The sequence below is a fragment of the Leishmania braziliensis genome, chromosome 31 (assembly GCF_000002845.2).
Source record: "Leishmania braziliensis MHOM/BR/75/M2904 complete genome, chromosome 31".
Taxonomy (NCBI): Eukaryota; Euglenozoa; class Kinetoplastea; order Trypanosomatida; family Trypanosomatidae; genus Leishmania; species Leishmania braziliensis.
The window spans coordinates 1133628-1157289 of NC_009323.2; the positions used below are offsets into that span (position 1 = coordinate 1133628).

The 23662-nt window shown below is 55.7% G+C and overlaps 3 protein-coding genes across 3 annotated transcripts; all 3 read right to left on the reverse strand.

Moving 5' to 3' along the window:
* Nucleotides 1–231: 231 nt before the first annotated feature.
* LBRM_31_2440 (hypothetical protein, unknown function) lies at nucleotides 232–2550 on the reverse strand (the record flags this gene model as incomplete). The annotated part of the gene is made up of 1 exon (XM_001567187.2): nucleotides 232–2550. One exon carries the CDS (start codon nucleotides 2548–2550, stop codon nucleotides 232–234), a length of 2319 nt encoding a protein of 772 aa, XP_001567237.2.
* A 4738-nt stretch (nucleotides 2551–7288) lies between these two features.
* On the reverse strand, nucleotides 7289–9592 carry LBRM_31_2450 (hypothetical protein, unknown function; the record flags this gene model as incomplete). The annotated part of the gene is made up of 1 exon (XM_001567188.2): nucleotides 7289–9592. One exon carries the CDS (start codon nucleotides 9590–9592, stop codon nucleotides 7289–7291), a length of 2304 nt encoding a protein of 767 aa, XP_001567238.2.
* Nucleotides 9593–19648: 10056 nt separating this feature from the next.
* LBRM_31_2460 (hypothetical protein, unknown function) lies at nucleotides 19649–21082 on the reverse strand (the record flags this gene model as incomplete). The annotated part of the gene is made up of 1 exon (XM_001567189.2): nucleotides 19649–21082. The coding sequence occupies one exon, from the start codon at nucleotides 21080–21082 to the stop codon at nucleotides 19649–19651; it is 1434 nt and encodes a 477-aa protein (XP_001567239.2).
* Nucleotides 21083–23662: the final 2580 nt, after the last annotated feature.

A 23662-nucleotide genomic window follows, 5' to 3' on the forward strand; every position in this document is an offset into this window, starting at 1 on the left:
GAAACGGGCGAGTGGACAACAGACAACGCGAGGGAAAACAAACAAAAAAAGACAACAACAAAAGCGCCAACTTTGGTCGCGGTACGTCCCCCTCCGGGGACAAGAAAAAAGGAAGACGGCCTACGCGCCCTGCTGCAGCACGAGACACGATAGCGGCCCACACGCACGCACACACGATCGACACACAAGTCAACACTTCACCCCCCTTTTTTTGCTTTCGGTGCTCGTTTGTTAGAGCGTAGAAAAGGGTAGCAGCAATACCTCGGTGGAGGATAGCGGTGTGGGCGTCTTGCCAGTCACCTGCTGGTGCGGCGAAATTGCGCTTTGGTACTCTAGCAGAGACGATAAGGTGTAGAGGTCACTAGAAGTCCTAGAAGCATCGTCGCCCCACGCGCTACTGCCCGAGACACCGGAGGACGCCGTGTGCGCTGGTGCATCGCTCAGCACGCACTGCCTGAGATCGAGTGCGCCTGTGTTTATATGTAGCTGATTCACCTGGGGAGAGTCTGCATTGTGGTATGCCATCATGATCAACTTTCCTGTTTCCTCCGCAACTGAGACGGCTGAGGACGTGCTGCAACGGCCCGCAATGGATGTTGTGTCCATGTGGCTGATGATGCGGGCGCTTATCCGGGACGCCACGGTAGGCGATCGCTCGTAGACAAGACTAGCCGTGAAAGGCAAGGCATTTTCGGACTCTCGAGGGTGGGGAGGAAAGGGTTGGCTCCAAGATCCAACCACCTCGCCCGTAGGGGTTGGTAGGATGACGGCAGAGATGTGGGTGATGCTGTTTGGCGAGACGCTGTCAACCTTGCGCGGCGCCGCACCTACACGTTGTCGCTGCTGTTCAATCGATATATGAAGCTCCTGTGCATCGCGACGACACTGCTCAGCGTACTGGCGACACGCCTCCTCGACCGTTTCGGCACTACTTGCGACTCTTGCTTGTGTGCGCATCTCTGTTCTTGAGGTGTTCTGTGGCGCTCGCGTACCTTCCTTTTCCGCTAATCCGCCTCGTGATGCTAGACCGTTGGTGCAGGGAAAGACGCACAGGAATCCACCGTTGCCACTGCGTGAGGGGCTCGCCCCTCGACTCAGGTTGAACACACATGCAGGCTTTTGGCGGTGTTCTTGCTTTCTGGTTTCAGATGAAGTAGTTAAGATGTGTCTTCCAGTATCGTTGGCATGCAGGATTGGGTGTGATTGTGTGATTGTGGGCGATGGTACAGCACAAACCGTCTCTGTTGCCGACAAAGGCGATGGAGCGCGCACCAGTGTGGCCTTTGGTACCACTTCGTTTAGTGGTGCCCTGGCCAGCGGCGGGAGCGTTGCTACCTGTGCCAGTGAAGCCACTCCTGCAGCTGCTACTGCCCGTGGCGTTGACATCGGTGCACTATGGAGGCTTCTGAGTGCTGCTTTCTTCTGGACTGCTGCCTCTTGGGTGGTCCCTTGCTTCGTCATTGGATTGATTTTCGTCGCCTTCGGTGATGCTTCCGTAGCTGCTAAGCGCTCCTCGATGACGGCGCGAGCTTCTGGTGGGTGCGGCGCAGGTGGTTTAGACGGGCTGCTGTGCGCCGCTACGGCCACACTGCACAGTTTACGCCGCTTCGCGAGCAACTGCTCGAGCGTTTTCACTTGCTCGTTGGTCAGTCCACGAATCATCGAGCCACCGCTAGAGTGTTCGCGGTGAAAGGCGTCGAGCGCTTGGCCGATGCGACTCTCCATTCCCATCTCGTCCTCACTGAGGTGGGCAACGCGCGACATGTCGATATTCCCACAACTGCCGTCCCCGCCCATGGCGCTTGACGGGTCGACCGCTCCGTTCTTCGGAAACGTCTGCGCCGACGTCTGCGACGCAAGCGTGACTTTCATCCGTGGCAACTCTTCCAAGAGTTGAGCCGCTAGGGGCAAGTCAGAGGCGCGTTCGGGCGCCTCACTGGCATCTGCCAGTGAACCCCTCAGAACGCGTCGTGCGCGCTGCCCACAGGGTGGGCTCTCCTGGCTCGGAGATGCGCTCCGATAGCGCGATGGAAGAAGAATGGAATCGACCGGTTTATAGAGACCCTCTGGGGTATGTTCTTCATTGAACCCAAAGCCGCGCCTCCGCTCGGAAGTGCGCTTGCAGTCAGAAGTGTCGTCCGATGCTGTACAGGACCGGGCCTCATGACGGTTTGCTTCCCACACAGGCGGGGTAGTACGGTTCGGGAGACCCACAGCCGATAGGACGGTGAGGCGGTGGTCGCGCGGCGGGGGGCAGGGGACTGCCAGTGCATTGCCTGTCTCTGGGGTACCCGGAGTCAGGGAGCGCCTGCCGGCTGAGAGCAGCTTGTTGGCGGACTTCTCCTGCGACGTCCCGCCTCTGTTGCCTTCTCTCTCGATGTCCTCTTGGCTCTTTTTCTCCACCGGCAGTTTTTCCCGCTCCGCCTTGCTCTTAGTTCGAATACGTGCGAGGCTGGCGTAGAACTCCCGCTCCGCCTGCGTAGGCTCGCGGTGGGGATCGCCAAACGTCCCAAATCGCTTGCACGGCTGCGGGCTGCCTCGTGCTGGCATGACGTAGCCCCTCACCTTACCTGCGACAGGAGAGAGCTACCTCGCCTTCCGAGGAGATGGACACAAACGCAGAGAAAAAGAGAGAGACAGAGAGAGACAGAAAGAGTGTGTGGGTGTGTGGAGAACACGCGCTGGCACAGTGCGTCTCGAAGAGCTAGGCGCTTCGCTGATCCAACACTCCGTATGATGTCTGTTGGGACGTGTTGTAAAGCTGAAGAGAAGACAACGGAATCGTCTAAGCGTGTTAGATATGCGATACACGCTAGAAAGGAAGTGGTGCACTGTGGCTTCTCCGTCTGTGCAGTGCGACTACCGTGAGAGGGTGGCTTTGCGTGAAATCGAACGAGGGTGAATGGTGTGAAAAGCAGCGATGGTGAGAGAAGAGTGACCGTACGAGCCTTCGGCAAACAGCGACCCTCTCTGAAGGGAGGGGGTGGGGGAGCGTGAAAAGGACGCGAGCGTTGCCATATATATTTTTTGTGTGTGGTTCCCCTGCTGACTGGTGAGCAGCCCACTGCCGGTACTTCCGCGATCCCCAGCGAGACCCACTTGTTTCGGTAAGTGCGAGAGCGAAACCCGAGTCGTCTGTGTCATGGACCTCCCCTCTGAGCAGAGCAATGTCAAAAAAAGACCTGCCCATGACAGGGATACCGTGGGAGTGGGCGGAATTCACTTGTCGCTGTTTGCCCAGCTTCCACTCGGAGCATCTTCTCTGGGGGGGGGGCACATCCACAGCATCCGTGAGAGGAATGCAGGAAAGAGTAGCCACTAGAAACCATACAGCGTGGTACGGCCACACACGCACACACACACACACATTAGTAAAAGTGCAACGGGGTCGCAAACGCGAGAGATCAAAGAAACTCGAAAAGGCACGCCAAGACATGGACGGCGTAGCCGGAAACGAAGGCCGGAAGGGCGCGAAACGCCTTCATCCCCCCACACCTACGCTCGCGTCGACAGGGTGACCCACAAGTACGCTGCAAGGGGACAGACGAAACGAAAAAGAAGCGACGATACTCGCTCACATTAGCGAGAAGAGGACAAATAAAGAGTGGGTCGGTGGGTGGGTGAGTGAGTGGGAGGGGGTAGGGGGAGGAGCGCCGAGACAGCTTCGCAAAAGGAAAGCACCAAACATAAACACACACATATGCCAGGGTGGAAAGGGGGCGATTGCAAAGGGCGCGAGACGGCGAAATCAACGATGGACAGTGCGTGAACAACAACAACGAGTGGACGCCCAAGAGACAATTTCAGATACCGCCCAGAATTAACAGACAAGCGCCATGACAGACATCCCTGAACAGCGGCAACAACATAAAACACCTCACTCCCTCCAACTCAGCTGCACCCAACCAACTGGGTGGACGACGGCCGCACGGGTGGCAGGAGAAGAGTTGAAGTGGAAGCAACGACACCCAGGCGCGTCCAGCAGCTGTGTGGGAGCAAAAGCATCGAGTGAGTGCCCCCCAAAATGATAACACGGAGAATGGCCCAACGCATCACAGCGAACAGAAGAAAACAACGCGACGGGGGGGGGGCAGCGATACCCAGAGAAGACGAAAACCAACATGAGGGAGACGCAGAGAAGAGCTGAAATGCTACCGTGTGTGCGTGTGTGTGACGCGATATCCATCTCACCTGAGAGCGGAAGAGAGAGAGAGACGCGCATAATAGGCATGCACCACCATGGGCGTAGGTGCCCATATGTACAGACATAGTCAGAGCGGACGAAACAAAAAAGAGAGAGAAGGGCCGCCTCGGCAAAAGATGAGCTGCACAGTCGAAAGGTCAAAGATAACTCAGAGGGCGGGAACAGCGCGGCAGCCATCACGAATGCTGCAAGAGAGAGAGCGCAGGCAGTTGCACAATCTCCAGGAAAAACGTGGGGAATCATGCAAAGGGGCATTACTCTGCGGCAACAGAAGTGGTGAAGGAGAGTTGGGGTGTCCAGACACCCCCTCCCCCAAAAAAGGTGATGCCGAAGACGGCGAGTGAGGAGAGCGAGAAGGGAGGCGGGAGAGATGGGGTTTCATGCGTCTATGTGTATCCCCCCGCCTCACTAGCTTTCCTCAGCGTGATGGGGAGTACGAGAAGCGGTGTACGTGGCAGTATACATGCAAATGAAAGGTCAAGGAAGATGAGGACAGAGGACAACGGAAATAGAGAGAGAGGAGAGGAAAGGGAGGGGGAGGGGAGAGGGATGCTGCACCGTTTCCTTTTCCGCCTGGGAGCCATTCAAAGGCGAGAATGGGCAACGAGAGTGGTCAGAGACACAACCACGCAAGAAAGACACAGCGGGTGCAATGCACGAAAGATATGGAGCGAGGAAAAACAAAAGAAGAGGCACTGACGTGACAAGTTCCACCGTTGGGTGGATTTAACAACGCTCTGCAGACGAGCGCGGAAAAGGTATTCGGCACTCGGTATGCACCACCGAAAAAGAATGGCTGGAGCACGAAAGGTTTTTCCGCTGATCGTTGTGCTCTATGCACAGCGAACAGCAGCAGCAGCAGCAGCAAAGAATAGTAATACGCGACGGTGAGGGACGCGTGTGTGGGGAGGCTAAGCGAAACTGAAAAAAGTAATACGCATTATGAGAACATCCGAAATGACGAACCATTCAGAGCGAAGAGGCGAAGGGAGGGAGAGGAGGGGAGGGGGTCCACAGCGTGGCTCGCTTTCCTGGTATGCACGAGAGCGGGTGTCTGTGCCCATTTTCGCGCGCCCTCGTTGAGAAGGGGGGGGGGAGGCCTTTGTACTCGCGGCACATCAAAAGCGAAGCAGCTGCCTGCGCGAAACGTTCGTGTGCAGCGCTACAGCGACTTATCTTTTCTCGGGAGTGCGGCACTCGATTTATGGAAAAGAATTTGCCCAGCCACAAAAGACGCCCCGCAACAGAAGGTGAGGCGGAAACCTAAAAAGAAGACACGACCCACGACGGCAACGGTGTGTAGAAGTGCCGAAAAGAAGGGGAAAAAAGGGGGGAGGGGGAGGGGGAGGGTCGTTGTGTAGGAAATGCGGTAACTGCCAATCGAATAGAGCTCCGCGACACTCCCACCTGCCCAGTGTGGCCTCCCAAAAAGGAGCACAACGCGTGACTCGAAAACACGGCGAGCACCCCCACCCCCACAACACACACACACAGTACACCTCCCCACACAAAATACATCAGTGAAACTGCGAGAGGGAGAGAGCAGAGGTCAAAGAATAACTGTAAGCTTTATGGCCACAAGCGGTAATGATGGAGTCCGTACAAAATAACCACAAGGCAACGAGGTAGCGAATGGAGGCATTAACAGCGAAGGAAAGAAGCACACGAGAAGGAGCCAAGCAACAGAATAGAGGTCGTGAAGTGAAACATACGCCCGACAACGAGAGAGAGAGAGACAAACGGCCGTCGAGAGAGGCAAGACTGAGCCCCACAGCGAAAGAGAGCCGCGCTTCCAACAACAGCGAAAAACAAAACGAAACGAACTACAAAACAGAGGGGGGTCGTGTACAGGCTGAAGCGGGGGGGGGAGAGGGGGGAGACGCACAGAGCAGAAGTCACGAGAGCAATCACGAAAGGGATTCTGCAGGGACGAGAGGAAGAACGAAGGCAAACAAAATCCTTAAACACTTACGAGCAAGCCGCACGCGCAGCACGCAACAGGGGAGACTGCTGGCAGGCAGAGAGCGGGGGTGTCTGAGTGATGGAGCTCCATTGCCATTCGCACAAGTCGTCACAGCACCCAGCCGTACAAAGCCAGCAGGCGTGCGTGCACGCGGGTGTGAGCGCGGGCTCCAGCGGTGTGGGCAGACAAGCGGCTCAGCAACATACAGCCCCACGGATCTGCACCTACGAGCAGCTTCAAGGTCACAAGGAAGAAAAAGAGGCAGACATGGGACACCCAAGGGGGAGAGGGGCATGAACACTACCACACGCAGGTAAAAGTACGGCAACTGGAACCCTCGTAGCGTAATATCAACACGCTTATACGCCATGATAAATGCCAAGTATGGTGTTGTCCAGCTTGGCTCCTGCTACAGTCTGAGGCATTAGGTGGACGCATAGCAGCAAGGCACAAGAACAGGGGGAGGGGAATAACATACGGGACAAACTAAAAAGAAGAGAAGGCAACTTGATTGATGTGAGTAGGATGGCGGAAAGCGATTAGGCCCGTTTGTAATATTCCTTCAGGTAGCCAACTCCTCCGGACGATAGAAGGGGCGGAGCCTGGCGAAGATGGTTGGGGGAAAGCGCAGACATGGGAGACTGCCTTTGCGGATAACCGAAACGCTCTCTCGCAGGTGCGTGTGTGCGTGTGTGTGTAGAGGTGCTGAATTGCACCCAGAAATGCCCTTTGCGTGAGTCACACTGGATGGCTAGCCGGGATAGGAGTAGAAAAAGGAGAGCTGAACGGGAGAGGGAGAGGAGAGAGAAGCCATTTGATACAAGACAAACGGTGGCAAGAAGAGGAGGTGGGGGGAGGGGCGGGCGGGTAGCCGAGCCATGCAGACAGAAAAAAACAAAATAACACACGAAGTGGCGACTCCTTGTTTTCGTTTACGGTTGTTCTGGCCGAACGCATGGCTACACGTGGGCGAATCCCATGCGTCTAAAACTGTAAGGAGAACCAGCGTACCCACAATACTCGCCACCCCACCCCACTCCCCCTCTTCTTAAAGGCCAAAAAAAAGTAGGAAAAACTCGACATCGCTAGGCCAAGCGAAGCCGCAGCGTGCTTGAGTCCTCTTAGAGGTCCTCGAGCAGTTGGAGGTTTTCCTTGTGGAGCGGCTTTGCATGGCGTGAGACGGCCTTGGACACGCCTTGGCGGCTCACCAAGGCAAGCGCCGCCTCCTGCTTGCACAACAGAAACGACACCGATCCCACTGCCGGCAGCGTTCGCTCCACCAGAGATCCATTGCGAGAGCGGTAGCTGCTGGTCTTCTTGAGGATGGAGTCAACCCTGCAACTAACACCAAGGTTCGGCATGGAGTCACCCATGTTGCTGTGCCGTGGAGAGTTTTGATCGTCATGTGACGACCTCGCCATGCGCTCGCCAGGGCTCTCACTTTCATTATGGAAACGTCTGCATCGCTGCTCGCCACTGCCGCCTTGTCGAGGGGAAGGGGGAGAGTGTAGTGATGCAGACGATAACGAGTTCTGCAGTTTCTCTCTCTTGCGCCCTCCCATGCAGTTATCGGCGTGCAGTAGACTCTGCGCCTTCGCACTCGGATTGGACGCTTGTAAGTGCGCTTTGGCAATGGCATCCGGCAGGCCACCCCCCTCTGTCAACGTGAGGGCACTGCGTTTTGGTGAGTGCGGTGCCGCTTCAGTTGATGTGACAACTGTGGAGGTGAGTGCGGGACTGTGGTTTGCTGTCGTCTGCGCTGTTGCCGTCTGCCATTCCGTTCGCTGAGGCGAAGGCACGGTGGCCACTCCACAGACAGCGAACTTCAGTGGCAAGACACCATCATCGTCGTCTGACATCGTACTCCGGGGTAGCTGGGAGGCAACGAGACTCTCACGCACACCATCATTCACAGCGCCCCGCGAGGTGCATCGATTTGTGTGCTTCGGCGTTGGTTTCATCGTAGTAGAAGACGCACTGGTTCCTGTCCCAGTGGCAAGGCTTGCCAAGTCCTGATTGCCGCGCCCTCGAGTACGAAGCCCATCGGCAGCGGGAGATGACGGAAGACCAGAGGTGCCACTTAGCAGCGTCCCAGCGGCACTCGTGTGGCCCACCTCGTGAGCTGCAGGCGTGTGCCGCGGTGAGGTACTGCGTCCTGCTGCCCAACAGTCGTTTGTTGCTTCTGGAACGATCGTCTTGCCACCACTGAGTCTGTTTTTCCTCCGGCGGATTAAACTCCACGACAGCGCGGGCGGTTGCGATCCGGGTGAGCCGGTAATGGACGAGTTGCTCGTGTCGGCGGTCTTCGCTGCTGCCTTGGCACTGGCGGCCATGACAGCGACGTGTGGCGGCGGCGTGAGGGCAAAGGTAGCGCTGCTGTTAGTGATGCACTGCCTCGGCAAGACTTCCGGTGAATGACCTTTGGTGCCCTTCGAGGCAGCAGATGATGTGGGTGAGCGAGTCGGCTTCACCTCCTTTACGGCGTGCAGCGCCCTCACCTGACTGAATGGCAGACTCTGCTCCAGTAGGTGCATCGGAGGAGCAGGAGGTCCACGCATCGGCTCCCTCAGCGTGTCGGTGGACTCTCTCCTCGAACTTGCACACTTGCTGTCAGGACTGCGCCCGTCGTCGGGCGGCTTCCTTGTCGTTGTCTTTGCATTTCGCGAAAAAGGGGCACAGGGGCTCGGAGCTGCAGGGGCGGCAGGACTCTCTGCAGTGACGGCGGGTGTCCCCGCCGGCTTCAAGTCTGATGGTGTTGGTGTCGGGATGAGCAGCAGCAGTACGTCATCCCAATGGGGGCTTTTAACCGGGCTCTCGGTCAGCGGCGGTGGCGAGATGAGTGTTGTTGGGTCCAACCGTGGTGCTTGACGCTCAGTGACGGCAGCGTACTCGGCGTGATCGGTAAAGTAAATTTCAGGAGTCAGCTCGAGACCACTGTCGCTAAGGGTGACATGGGATGAGCGAGTGCTTGACTCTGTTGATCGATCTGCGTGTTGCACCTCAGTACTTCTGTCTGAACGGAGGTGGCTTGACAAGGCGTCAAGGTCTACAATGTAGTCATGTTGGGAGTCCACACTAGTGAGACTGACAGTGTAGCTGAGGGACTGTGACCACTCCATCTGGGGGGTCACAGACTGGCGTTCAAGCTCTGAAGTAGTAGGGGTCGATCCAGAGAGGCTGCAGAGCTCTGCAGGGGAAACGCCTGTGGAAGAGAAGCGGGTGCTTCGCTGATGCTGAGGTGAGAAGCCTATCCTTTCGTAGCCATCGACGAAAGTCGTGTCGCACCGGACCCCCTTTTCATGGTCGAAATAAGGCGTCGGCGTTGTTGGCTGTCGCGGACGCTCCGTCAGCTGACCACTTTGGGGGAGCTTATTGCACTCATTCTTTGCCTCTCCACCCGAGCTGCATACCACGGCGTTACCCATCTGTGCCTTCACGAAAGCGACGCCTCCCTCAAGGGGTGTCAAGATCAAGAAGATGCAACACGCGCTGGCGTGAAAAGTAGGCGGAAAGACTAACTTGTGGGCGTGAAGGATGCCTTATAGAGACACAATAAAGTGCAGGAAGAGAGGAAGGGTATCCGCGGAGCAGAGCAGTGGCGCCGCCCGCTCTTGTGCGCCTCTCTCTGTATATATGAGAGAGTGTTTGTGGGCCCAATCGTGACTGTGGAGGGCAGTGAGAGGATCCACCAGACGGAATCAAATCGAAAACAAATCAACAAGAAAAGAGGATAGAGGGAGGGGCCTCTCACCCAAAGCAAACCCCCAACGACGACAGAGAGCCAAGGGCAATCGTGGTCACGCATGCCAGCAACGGCGAAAACTTCAGATGTTTACTGCCGCAGCTCCACGAGACCAAAAGCAAGGCAGTGAAAAAAAGGAAAATATTTTCCGCTTTGGCTGTGATGAGCGGCAAAGCAGGGCGAGTAAAATGCAAAGTGAGAACCATACAAATCAACAGAAAGACTGCAGGTACGCAGGGGTGTGAAGAGGTGCTCGACAGATGAAAGGCTGACGCTTCCGTCCTTGTCGCCACAGCCAACGTTATGTGAACAAGGGAGAGGAGGAAGGGTAGACGATGAAAAGCGAAGAGAGAACCACAGCAACCAAGAAGCGATTCACACACACACACACACACACTTACGCAACACAGGAGATGCCAGCAATGAGTGAATGAAAAAATATATAAAGAGAGAGACGTACACACGCCAAGGAAAACGATATACAAATCTGATCCCACGTACGGCGCGTTAACGACAAGCGACACCAGCGTGGTGGCTACCGCACCACTAGACGCCTTTACTCCCTCTGTATGTCGCTCACCTTCGCTGCCTCCTGGAACAAGATAATTTACACTGCACTGATACGTCTGCCACAGGCGACAAAATCAATATATGTAGAGAGGAAGAGAGAGAGAGAGAGAAAGGTGCTGCCAAACTGGCGGGCCAAGTGAGAATGCCCAGAGGGAGAGGGAAGAGATGCGGACGCAGACAAACAAGGGAGGCGCAGAGTGCCTTATTTTCCCGCTCTTCACTCCAAGCCGTCCAGCAACACGGGGCGAACAAAGAATCGTGAGAGAGGTTGCCTAAGAGCCGCCGGTTACGACTTAATCTCTGTTGCAGCTTCCTCTGATTTCAAGCTGCCAAGCCAGTCCAGATATAAGACGGTGAGCAGGAGTCGTCCGAGAAAGATTTGGTTGATGGGGAGAACATAGTAGAAGGAAGAAGGTGACAAACTGTACAGAGGGGAAGAGAGGGATGGTGGCTGATATGCGTGTTGACTGGGCGTCATGGAAAGGGGTAGGAGGAGACAGTGAAGTTGAGGTAAAATATGGAGTCGTGAAAGGGGGTCACTAGGTGCGGGTAGGGGAGTGGAGAGTTGCAGCTTTTCCTTTCTCTCCTCATTAGATTTACGCTTCTTAGGACGCTTGAGCAGCGCAGGAAGTGGTCAAGCACTCGTTCAGGTTGTGGGCGGTGATTCAAATGCTGCAGTGTGTGCTTCCCGCGCATGGATGTGCTGGATGATTTGGTGTGTCCGCTACCGAATCACCACCTACACAGAGGCGTCGTCTCTACGCTTATCATTGTTGCTTTTTTTTGTGTGGAGGGAGGGGAGGGGGAGGGCAGATGCGGAGTGCCAAATGATGTGCAAAACGATGAGGGACGTACAGCGATAGGGAGAACGCTGAAAAGAGAGGGCGGTGCATCGCGGCGTACTGCGCCGGAGCAGCAGTAGAAAAGGAAAGATGAAGGGCAGAGGCACACAGGAGCGAAGAAACGTCCGCACGCATACGGAGGCACAAACGGCTTCCCCGACGCACAGCGCAGCGGCGTAGTAGCGAGGCATACCACCCCAAGCGCACGAGGAGCTATACACACACACACTAGAGAGAGAAAATAAGCACTGACCAATGACGACCTTTTGGTGGCCTGCAGCATTCGAGTGGGTTGGTAGTGGTGGTGATGGAAGGAGAGAGGGGGTGGGGGGTGGGGATAAGAGCGCCAGCGCATCACGCTTTTTTACAGAAACCAAGGCAAAACAGAGTGCATTGAGGTAACGGAGAATCACCCCAGAAGACGACCATAAACAACCAAACTCAAAAAAGTGATGGGCGATACGCAGATCGAGGGGGAAGAGGAGGGAGAGGTGGGAGAGGAGGGGGAGGGGGGGGGTGGGAGACCATGCAAGGCCGAGGAGAAGACGAAAGCGTTAAGCTGAGCAGAATCAGCGTACAACAGCACAAAATCTGCAGTTAATATCGATCTCCAGACCTACACAAGTGATACTCTCATCACGGTGGAGCAGAGGAATGGGAGGAGCCAATCAAGACGATCACGATCCAAAAACAATAAGAAGAACGGAGGCGCATTTGATTCCGCTGCGCCGTTGCACTCCGACATGCAACGGCGCAGCGGAATGTGAATCAGGGGGGGGGGTCGAAGGCAAATGAAGTGGCCGTCCTGGGCGCGAGGGAGAGCGAGGTGCGATACGACGCAGACAAATAACAGCCGCACAGCGTACGATCCGCAATAGGCTCTTCAGAGAACAGGGTAGATGGTCCGATACTCTTTACGGTTGAGGCGAACGCCTCGTTTGTTTCCGTTGTCCTCATACTTCAGTCTGGGCTGCTGCATTTTCTAACAGCCAGGCCGTTTGATTCGCCAGGACGCGTTGGTGCGAAGCCGTACTTGTTCGATATATTATTTTATTTTTTCTGCGACTGTGTAGCCGACTTCTCCCCCTTTTCGTACAACTACGATGTTGCGGAGACCACCAAGCCGGAGCGCTTTGAGCTACAAGCGCCGAATGTGACCGCGCTCACGCGCACACATGCAAAAAAGAAACGAAAAGGCAAGAACCAGCTGTTTGGGCCGTCCGAGAGGGCCAAAGCAACAAACCCTCCTTCACGACCAAAAACATTTCACGACTCTACCCACGCCACAAACTATCTAGGGGGTGCTTAGTCAACTTCCGTTTCGTCCTTTATGAATCCGGCGCCGTCCATTACGTAGCTTCTTCAGCTCGCTCAGAGTTCGAGAGCGCCCCCCTTCGCAGCCTCTCAGCGCACATGGCGTTGTTTGCCACGATCTTGGAACAACTCAGCTGCCATTCAGTTTGACTGTCAAAGGCGTTGTGACTGACTAGGGGGATGTGGTGCGCGGTCGTTGTGGATGTGCCTGTCACTCCGACCGAATCAGCAGAACTGAGAGTCCATGCCAATGAGCCCACGCTAGGCAGCGAGGCATGGTGCTGTGGACATTATGTTCGTACCGACTTGCAGTCGCGCAACTCGACAGCGCGCCTGGGCCGATGCACTACATGCCCAGGTGCTCATGGAGAGCTTTCCTCTGTTGTGCAGAATCGCCCTCATGTCAGGGTGCCCCTGAAACCCTCCTGAGGAGACGAATGCACGTTACCCCGTCTTGCGCGAAGCCAAAACAAGCTGAAAGAGGCAGGGGAGAGTGACAGAGTGTGCAGAGGGGCACAAAGCGCAACAAGACATCCGAAAAGAAAGCGGGCACATAAAGCGATAGTGGAACTGAGAGGGAGACGAGCACCACTCTCAGAGATGGAGCGATGGAGGAGCGCTTCGCTGCCCACTTCGAGAGCAGGACAATGCAAAACTAACATGCATAGCAGGCTCAATTGAAAAGTGTATTCTTCTGCCAAGTGAACTGTGCGCTGCTCTTGAGCCCACTGTTCTGTAGATGTCGATGTGATAAACTGTGTATCGGGGAGCGAGCGAGCGAGGAAATGGGGCAGGCGGAGAAGTCATCATGCGCGTAGCTGCACACTTGGCAAGAGCCGTAGCCTATGAAAAAAAAAAAAATAGAGCGAAAGAGTAGGCGGAGTCGATGCAAATCCGAGAGGGTCTGTGAGACAGCAGCACAAGACATTTTTTCGGGGATTTTTTTTTTTTTATAGAAGGCCAATCGAAGTGGAGTGCGGTAGTTACCGGAGAGAATTTGTATAGGGCATCGTAGGGCTTGTCTCTCTCTCTTCGCTCATAAGGGGGGGGAGGGGCACCCGTGCGCTTCTCGTGGCAAGAGGATTGCTGAGCGTTTTCTTTTAGTTTGCGGCAAACACATACGGGCATTGACTGCACTACAGCTGGCCACTTTCCACAACGTTGCCTGTGCGTTTGAGGAGGAGGTGGTGGAGGAGGCGGCGGCACAACGTAGGGAGGTGGTAGGGAAACGAAAGAGAAGAGAAATCGTGAGGAGAGTAAGAGGCGACAACACCCACACCTCTACACACACATACATACACACAGAGCAAGAGACACACATAGAGGAGAGGAAGGTGGTTGGCAGAGGGTGGGGGGCATGCACACAGACAGACCCCCCACAACAGGGCTCTTGCCAAAGAGGAGTAGGGCTCGAGGCTTCGCAGATGACAGTCTTGCCTACACGAGTTAGGCGGCGTTGAGGGGGGGGGGGCGGGAGAGCGCAGGAGGCATCACACCTGTGCACCCGGACGCAAGGAAGAAAGAAACGAATGGTACACATCGAGGTGAGCGCTAGAGAGGCTGAGAACTCAGTCGAGGTGTCAGATTCCATAGGTGCAAAAACCCTCAATCAACAGCATAATCGACGCGTCAACAGAGCTGCCACGCCAGGTGCCCAAGAAAGGGATGGAGAACTGCTCATGGGACTCATGGCACTGTGGCTTAGTGCGCACATTACACAGGCAAAAGATGATTACGCAGCGAAAATAACACGTGCTTAGTCTCCACCCTGTTGGCGACTTCCGTCCACCGTTACCTTCCTCAACCCGTTTGCACGGACTGCGGCTTACAAGGAGAAAAGAGCCCGACGACACGCAGGGCAGGGCGGGAGTGAGGATGTCTCCAATACGAAACAGTGAGTGCACAAGGGGGCACAGAGGGTGCCTTGTCGTACGTCATGGGAGCGATGCAAGCACTGGCAGAGAGAGAGAAAAACACGTGGTAAGCAGCTTGGCGGCCTCTAAAAAAAGGAGAAGGGGTGAGACAGTGGGCAGCGAATACGATCATAGCACGCGGTATCAGGGATATAAAAGCCAACACTTAGCGTACCTCTCGCTGGAAGCTCACTAGCCAGCTGTGAGTGGAAGGGCACAAAACTTTATCAGCAAGCGAGTGAAGCTACAAACCTGACCAAAAAACAAAACAACACGGGCTAATGCCATTCAAAAGGGAGCGTCACGCGAGCTGAGCTGAGCAGCCGCCGCCGAAAGCAACACCGAGGCACGGCGTTTTATTTTTTTTTTTTGGAGGGGGAGCAGTGCAAATTGCAGGACAAACAGAGCGCGAGCACCTGCTTGATCGTAGCTCTGCAGCCTCCGAAGCAGAACAGCGCAGACACACTCCTCGATGCAGTGTGAGCCTCGAGTGCGGAAACGGCGCACACGTGGGAGACAGACTCAGCCAACGGCGTAGAATTGCTGGCAGCTATAGGGTGAGCACAGACAACAGAGAATGAGAGGGAGGAGGGAGTTTATCAGAGGAGAGAGGCACGGGCACAGCGAAAGTAGCTGATACAGAGATGCTCAGAGAAAGATGAGAAAGGCTGAGTTCAAAATGTTCACGTCATGGAAACGAGGAGAAAAAGAAAGAAACTCCTCGCGCAGATCGACAGCGAAGGTGGGTGTAAGTGGACAGGGAGCGAGAAGGGGAGAGAGAAACAGTCTCGAGAAGGAAGACACACACAGTATGGAGAACTTGGTAAGCGTTGGTCGCTTCTCTATGAAGGCTAAGAGACTCTGCAGGAAGTGAAGACCAACTCTGCAACTAAAACGCTTCTTACGCGCATGATTCAGACTAAGCAAATCCACGCACGGCACGTAGACCGATGAATAACACTGCCATGTATAAGGGAGGAGAACAGGCGTGATAATGGCAGCGAAGATGAAAAACTACAGAGCATACAAGAGCCGGAGTAGCCGACTACGGTAGGCAATACAGAATGCATCATGGCGAAGCCACTACGGCATGCCCTTAAACACCTGTAGCACGTCTCAGCTGGCCATTCTCGCAATATCACTTAGGGAGACACGAAAAGACACCAAGCGTAGCCTGCGCTTCTCAGCACCGCTGCACGACCCCCACTTTAAAAAACAGCGTGAAGAAAATAGGGCAGCTCAGCACAGCGAAAAATGACAGTCTTCACTGCGTAAACATACGAAAGTTAGAAGATTCATTCAGCGTGTTCAACTCACCGCGTACACGTGCGCTGACAGGCGCACCCACCACCCCTTCCTCGCCTACCGATCCGGCACCACGGCCAAAACACTGCTCGCCTAGGGCGAACCGTCCCTACCGTCGACAATCGGGGGCCACGCGCCATAGAGGCATTTCACGTCCCCCTCGTCCCTTCTTCACACGCACGCTGCACCATCGGCCCTGCTCGGGGGCGGCGGCGTCTGCCGTGCAGGTAACAGGGGATGCCGACCTGGCGTGTGCGACCAGTGAAGAGGTCCGCGATCCATGCAATTCGCGTCACCTCTGCGGGCACTGCCGATTTCAACAGCTTGTCAGCCTTCCTGCCGTGTCCCTACTTGCAATGGCCAGAGACGGGCTCAAACGGGAGGCGCACGCGGTGGGCTCGCTGCGCCAGCAGTAGCGCCCCAATGCATCGCAGTATGCCATACACCACCGTTGTAGCGCCCGTGCTGAGCGCCACGATGAGGGAGAGCGAGGCCGTAACAACACACACACACACACACATACACAACACTTGCCTTCCTGTGTCCTAGCGGAGCGGGTCGACTTCGCACCACGTCAGGTCCCAGCCCCACCGCTTCACACTCAGCGCGGGAGCTGCATGCAAGGGGACCGCTGCCTCTTGCCGCGGTGCCTGTGAGTTGATTACACCTAGACAGCACCGCAGCCGCTGCTGGCTTGACGACTGCCTGCGCCGCACCATCTGCCCACAGCGAGTAAGGAGTCTTTGCAAAGCGGGAGCGATGTTGGATGCGTGGCGCTAGCCTTTCTTCGTCTGGAGAGTCGGCCTCGTTCCCGGTCAGCGGGTGGTACGTTGCCGTACACGCGACCGCTGCGCATAGGGGAGGGGTGGGCGTGCGGTACTCTGAAGAGGCCGATGCCTGCATCCCCGCGTGAAAGTCTCCGAGGGGCGTTGTGACCACCCAGTGATTCGGTCTGTGCACCCCCCGTGCTCAGTGTGTACTAGAGCCTCCTCGCATAGGTTGCGGAGAGGCACAGGCGGGTGTGGCGCAGCAGCGCTATGCGGTCTCTGTTGCTGTCTTGGCGTGAAAGTGCTCAAGGGCCACCCTGAAGTGTTTGCTACACCGCACCAGCACGCGGTAGCACTGTAGAGTGGCTTCGATTCAAACAGTGGCATGGTGCAAGAGCTGAGGAGATGCGTTGATGGACTCCATTTGTGCGAGCAGGCTGCCCACACCCTGGCAAGTCGAGGGTTTCTTCAAAGGTCGGCGAAACAAACAGAGAAAGAACAGAGAGGGATCGAAAAGTACGGGATCACCGACTACACTTCAATTATTCTGTTCCTCCGCTGCTGAGACGCGTCGGGATTGGAGACTCGGCAGGGGCACAGACATCACCCCCATTTACGCGCTGTTGTCCTTGTTAGGTCCTGTCCAGTTGCGATACCTGAACAGACAGTGTGCGGTACTGACAACGTTCAGAGCGAGTCACGAACAGAAAAGCGCACAGACGCTGGCTGTGGGGTCGCGGAGGTAACGGGCAGGCGTGCGCGAGAGAAAACGCCCAGTGATGAGGAGGTGTAGAGCAGGAAGGGAGAGGAAGCGAAAGCGTAACAGCACGCTCAGAGAGAAACGCGCACACCCACCCACCCACACACACACACACCTCTTCCACTTAACAACGAAAAAGACAAGCGCAAACTGCGAAGACGGCACCCTCCCTCCCTCCCCCTTCCCCACCAAGCAACAAAGAGTTCCCGTAGAGCGCGAGAGATGAAGGAGCGAAGAAGACAAGAAGACCCAGGCTAGAGGAACGCTGGCTGGAGGCCTCACATGCACACAGCCGGGTGTCACACTTCCTTAAGCCACTCTGCGACACGGCGGCAGAGGCGACGCAGCACCGCAGAACTGGAACTATCAGTGTGACTGTGCGTCTGTTTCAGTCTCTCTGTGGAAAGTCCTTCCAAGGGTAGCACGGAGAGCTGATACAGCGTGTTGTCCAGCGCCGCACTTTACCTCTCGGTTGTGCGCTGACTGCCGAAAGGAAGAGAAACGCCCCTGCGGTTGTAGGAGAGAGTCAAATGCGAAAACAAAGCAGAGCTGAGAACATCGCGGTTGGGAAGGAAGGGGCGGGGTGGGTGGATGGCACATGCAAAACGGAGGGAAAAGCGAAGAGAGCTCAAGATGTGAGGAGCCTGCACTCTCTGGTGAGGTAAGTAGGAAGCCCACACACACACGTACAGACAAAGAGGACGAGGCGCCAGAAAGCGTGAGAGGGGCAGGAGGAAAGAAGGGCTCCTTTTTACTCGCAGCGAATGTGGACGCGTGAGACAGAGCGTGCGCAATACAGGGGAATACAACAGAGAAACAGCGAACAACACAAAGCGTGGATGTAGTCAGCCGTTATAGAGTGGCCTCGTTTCCAATTCAGTAGGTGTTCCATCACTTTCGAGAGTGCGAAGAAAATGTATCACACACGACACTAACATGTTTGCACATACCTCTGTTTATTTTTGTTCCTGATGAGTATTGGTGAAGGGTCTCCAGGCGCGTCTGAGAGGTATGCAGGGCATGCTAACATCGACGCACTCTCTGTCGCTGATATGATGGTATTGATACGGGGAGTTTGTTCCGCGCCACAGAGGCGTTTTGCCCTGGCGGACCTCTACTCCCGCTACACCACTGCGCATTAGATTTGAAAAGAGAGCAAACGTTGGGTGCCGCCGTAGCATAGAAAGAGGCGGAAAAGGGGGGAGGTGGCGGGAAGAATGACGTTGTAGGAGCGCCACTACAAGTCGAGGAGAACGCGAGCGAGTATTCACATCAACGCCGAGGAAAACCGAGATGCCGAGAAACACACAACCTACAGCCGTGCAGTCAATACACAAAATATGCACAGCAGGGATGCAGGCGTCCAAAGGGTCTACCGTGCTCATGGACCTCGTGGGGGCATCACCTCGAACATACCATTGCAATGCTCAGTTGGGCCACCATGGTAGAGCTGCGTGTCGTAGGGCAGAAGGGGGAGAGGAGGGGGGGGGCTATGAGTGGGGGAGGGGGGCCCATCGTGTTGATAGGCGTGACCACACTGACATAAGAAACGAAAGAAGGCACGTGGGTGAGACAGCGGCATTACACCCACGTCCCCGCGATGGCTTGTGGACGTGTGTGTAATGCGAAGCGACACCGTGGACACGCGAAGAGGAGAATGAGGAAGTTCTAAAGGACATGCAGAAAAGAGCCAATCTAGTTGGATGTGCGGACAGCGCGCGTGAGAACAGTGAAGACGGAAGGTGGGGGAGCATCGTAAGCCTCATGGGAAGAAATAATAAAAAAAGGCGACAACACCAACGGAGAGACCAGGAAGAGACGAGAGCAGAGGGGTGTGGGGTGGGGCGGAGGAGCAGGTGGGTAACGAAGAGGACTGAAATACGCACTCCCCCCGCCCCCCACCCACGTGCACGCGCAGAGGGCCTGAGCATTTGATGACTCCTCCGCTCCCAGTGAACGCGAGGAAACGGGAGAAACAAACAAAAAGAAGGGCGCGAAAACGCATGCGAGAGAGAGGGAGAGACGGGAAGAAGGCTGACCGAAGCAGCACTGATAAGGCGTCAGGGTAACATATCGAAGGTTTCCTTTCGCCGCGTGAGAAGAGGAACGAGATCTAAAAGCACCCCCTTCTTGTCAATGCACAACGACTGGCCCGGACGGCCTTTGAGCTCGTCAATGAAAAGAGAGTGCCGCGCTTTCCTCCTTAGCTAGCCGACGTGCGAGTGAAGCGTGAGTGAACTCCAATGCGCTTGCTGCGCCAATCTCTTTTCAAGAGCTGACGGTTTTCCAGTGTGCCACTTGCATGCGCTGCCACTTTGCAAGACGGTTCTGATGGACCTTGAGGACCTGTGCCAGTCGCCGCTGCTCCTCCTCAATCATGTCGACACGCTGCCAGTCGGGGGAAGGCACAAAGCGAGCACTGAGCGCCGAGCACCCTAGCGTTTCCTCCACGTTAAACGACCGACTGCGTGATAGGTTGCTTTTAGGTCCCTCCATAATGGGCTGCGGCCACGGCCTGCCGACCTTCGATCGAGAGCGTGCTGAGTCGCGTGGCAGCACCGCGGTCGCTCCTCTCACCCTGTGGCGGTGCCTGTCGAAACGGCGGCCGTCATGGTGGCGGCGTACACCGAAGGCGCTGCTCTGCTCCCCCTTCTCCCCGATATTCGCAACTACCATGGCGCTACTCTGCATCCGACAGGACTGACGCTCATCAGCGCTAACCCCAGAAGAAAGGAAATGCGGCTCCCAGGCGCCGCCGTCTTCCGTGTGCTCGACTACCTGGCTGTGGCCTGTTGGCATAAGAATACCAAAGGTGTGCCGCCGTGACAGCGACCTCTGGCTAGCGAAGGCGGTGCTGGAGTACTTGTCTGTTTCCGTGCTCTTCGTCATCGAGAATATCGAAGGGGTGCACTCATACGAAGCCGAGTCGGAGAGGCTCTCCGGCTGCAAGATGAGCTCCAATTCAAAGATCGACGTGCAGTGAATACCGTCCGCTTGCCTCGAGACTCGATCATCAGTGCTGTCAGATATGACGTCAGAAGAAAGGCCGCCCCGCAGTTCCCCTAAAGACTGCTTTGGAAGGATTCTCGTTGCCTTCACTAATTCCGTGCGCGATACCGTCGTCGGTGACGTGGCGTCTTTCCCTCCTGTACCGTCGTCACCCTTCGGATCGTAGGTAGCTGTTGCCGTGTCCGACTGCTCTGTTGCTGTAGCGTGGGAGTGGGTCACCATTGCACGGAAGTTGTCAGGTTCTACATCAGTCGCGCGCTGTAGGCAGTAAGTCGACTTGAAAGGCACCACAGTGTAGCCATCGTCGTCCTCACTGTCAGGGATGTGGTAAAGGGGATACCGCGGCGCCGACGGCGTCGCTCCGACGAGCGCCGTTGCTTGCGCAGTTTCATCGTGGCAGCGGTTTAGCTTTGGAGGCCGTGTTTCTGCACAAGACGGCGGAGGTGGGAGTCTCGTCAGGTGTGGGGCAGGCAGGTCCACACATTCCACCGCGCACAGAGCCTCACAAGAGTTGTCGAGACCAACGTACACGTCAGCTCTGGAACGCGTGGCTAGCGTGTGACGGCAAGCGGATTTGCCCGATGTGAAAGGGGGCTGCGTACTGCGCACGTGGCTTCGCCGGCGGTCAAGGCTCGAATGCAACCCCGTTGATGGAGAAACCGCTTCCTGTTCTCGTGCGCATGTGAGGCCCATCTTGCTTGCGTTTGGACTTTCCTTTTTAGTATGTACGGGCGTGGCAGCGGCGGAGGTCCCCCGAGTGAACGGCGGGAAGAACACGCGGCGCAGCCACCGTTGCTTCTTCTGCCTTTTCGTTGCGCGACACGCAAGCGAGCAACACGGCAGCGACTAGTCTGCCCCCTCCCCTGTTGGCAAAGGGCACGCACCGTAGAGCAGCTGAAGCGAACAAGCGAGGTACGAACAAAGAGGGGGAAGGAGAGTGCACGAGAAGGGTGCCGAGGAGGGTGGTGGTGGTGGTGGGATGCCACCCCGTGAGCAAAGCAGGCAAGACAGCAAACGGCGAAACACAAACAAATAAGACAGTACGGCCGACCAACGAAAGGAAACACGGCAAACGTGTGCTGCAACGGTTGTTTCGGCGATTCCTCTTTGCACTCGTCTGCGGAAGTGGCGAGGAGACGGGAGGGAGTAGGGTGGTGGTGATGTGGTGTGGTAGGCGGAGGAGCAGCACAGGTGCGCTCAACGCACACGAAAAGAAAAGGGACGAGTAAGTGAACAGGCAAAGCCAGAGAGTGAAAAAAAAAAGCGAGAGCTCAGCAGGCAAGAAAAAGGAGACGTCGATAGAACGCTGCAAAGCGTCAAGGAGAGGCGAACTGAAAAAAAAGCGGCGATTTTCTGCGTTTCGATTTCTCTCGTGACGTGAGTGGCACTAAAAAGGGGGAGGGGGGGCGGTAGGGCACATGGACCAGAAAGGTGGGGGACAAAAAAAACGAAAGGAGAGAAAGAGCACGCACGCGTGCAGGTGCAAGACGTAATCAATGAAGTCACACAGTCACTGCCTCAGAAGAGAAAAACAAAAAGTCCAGCAGCAGAGGGGAAAGGTGAAGAAGAGGCAAAGCAAGCAGAGAGAGAGAAGGACGTAAGAGGCGAGGGCGCAGAAGAGACCTGAATAAATAAATAAATGGCGATGTATAGGGCGAAAACTCAAGCATAAGGGTTCAAGGGTAAGGGAACAGGTACTCTGCGACAGCAATGGTAGGAGACGAAAAGACAACAGCAGTGCAGAGGGGGGGGGTAGGGAAAGGGAAAACAGATCATTCCTCACTGCTTCGATACTGAGACACTCACGCACCGCCTTCCAGATTCAGTCCAGACGCAGAATGGGGTATGCAGAGAAGAATGAAAAAATGCTAGTTTGTACTGTCATCACGCCTTCTATGCTGATCAACACACTGCTCGCCTACACGTTGAGTCGTGGTTTTTTTTTTTTCGCTGATGGTGGCGCCGTGTTGGAGAGGAGAAAACGAAGAGGGGGGAGGAGGCAAAATGAAACAAATGGACGAGAGAGAGTGGGGGACTTGCACAATGCACTAAATGGGACTCTTTTCAGTGTATGAAAGCGCTAGCCTGGTGATTGGAGCAGTGCTTGTTTCGCACCAGTATCTTCTGCTTTGATAGTCGGAGGGGATTCCACACCATAAATAGTCACTGGATGACGCACAAGAGAAGAAGGAGAAAGGAGGGTCCAGAAGCCAGGAGTAGAGTGCGAGCGAAAAAAAGCGGTGTGCGGTGAAGTAGACACAGCGTTGGTGCCCGAGAGACCACCTCTCACGACCTGTTTGCGACAGCGAAGAGTTGCCCGATGAGCACCGAGTCTCTTGGCGGATCAAAGGAAACACGACAACGCCAAGGACACGGAGTAGAGAAGAAGCCTTGTGCAGCTGCGTTGGCGTCTTCGCTTCTTGTCTGTGACTCTTTTATCTTTAATTTTTTTTTCGGCTGAGCAGAGAGGATGGACACTAGAGAGCCTTCATGGCACAAATTATACGGCGCGAGGCTGATAAAGGAGGAAGGAACATGCATATCGAGGGGGGAGCAAGGCAAGTGCAGCCTGTAGGGAAACAAAGCATGTCGAGCGCGAGTGCAAGAGATGAGTCCCATGACAGCAACACGTCAGTGCTGATCACCATTCGTACACTATCAAAAGAGACACTGCGAGTGAAGACAAAGTGAGCGGCTGCCTGCACTCACTCCGTACGGAAAAGAGCAACGGCAGTGACCACACGAAAAATTGGAGAGAAAAGGCCCCTGTCTCCATACTCCGCTGACGAGAACGTGCCTAGCGAGCAGAGTTCATGAGGGAAGGAGGCAAGCGGAGGGCAGCAAAGAAGGAAGCCGCAACTGCGAAGGAGGGAGGGAGGTTGAGGGGGAGGGGTGCCTTCCAAGGAGAAACAACGGCCACCCAACGAGAGCGGCCAATGGCAGAGACATAATCGAGAGGCGGAGGTCGATGCGGTGCAGGCACGGGTGCCACTCGCGAGGTCGTGCGTGCGCCACTAAATAGGGGGGGGGGGGGAGGAAATTTGGGAAAATGGAACCCATAAAAGGTGGAAAATAGGGGGAAAGCGCAGGGAAAAATCTTTCAGGCTGACGAAGAAACAACGTGGCAGCAATGCCAAGTGGGGCCGTTCTTTGTTCCCCGGCAAAATGAGGGTGGGGTGGGGGCCAGGCCCACGCCATTAGGCAAGAAAGATGGAGGGGCCCTTCCCCCCTTTTTTTTTTTCCCTTCCCTTTTGAGTTTCCTTTCAGGCGGCC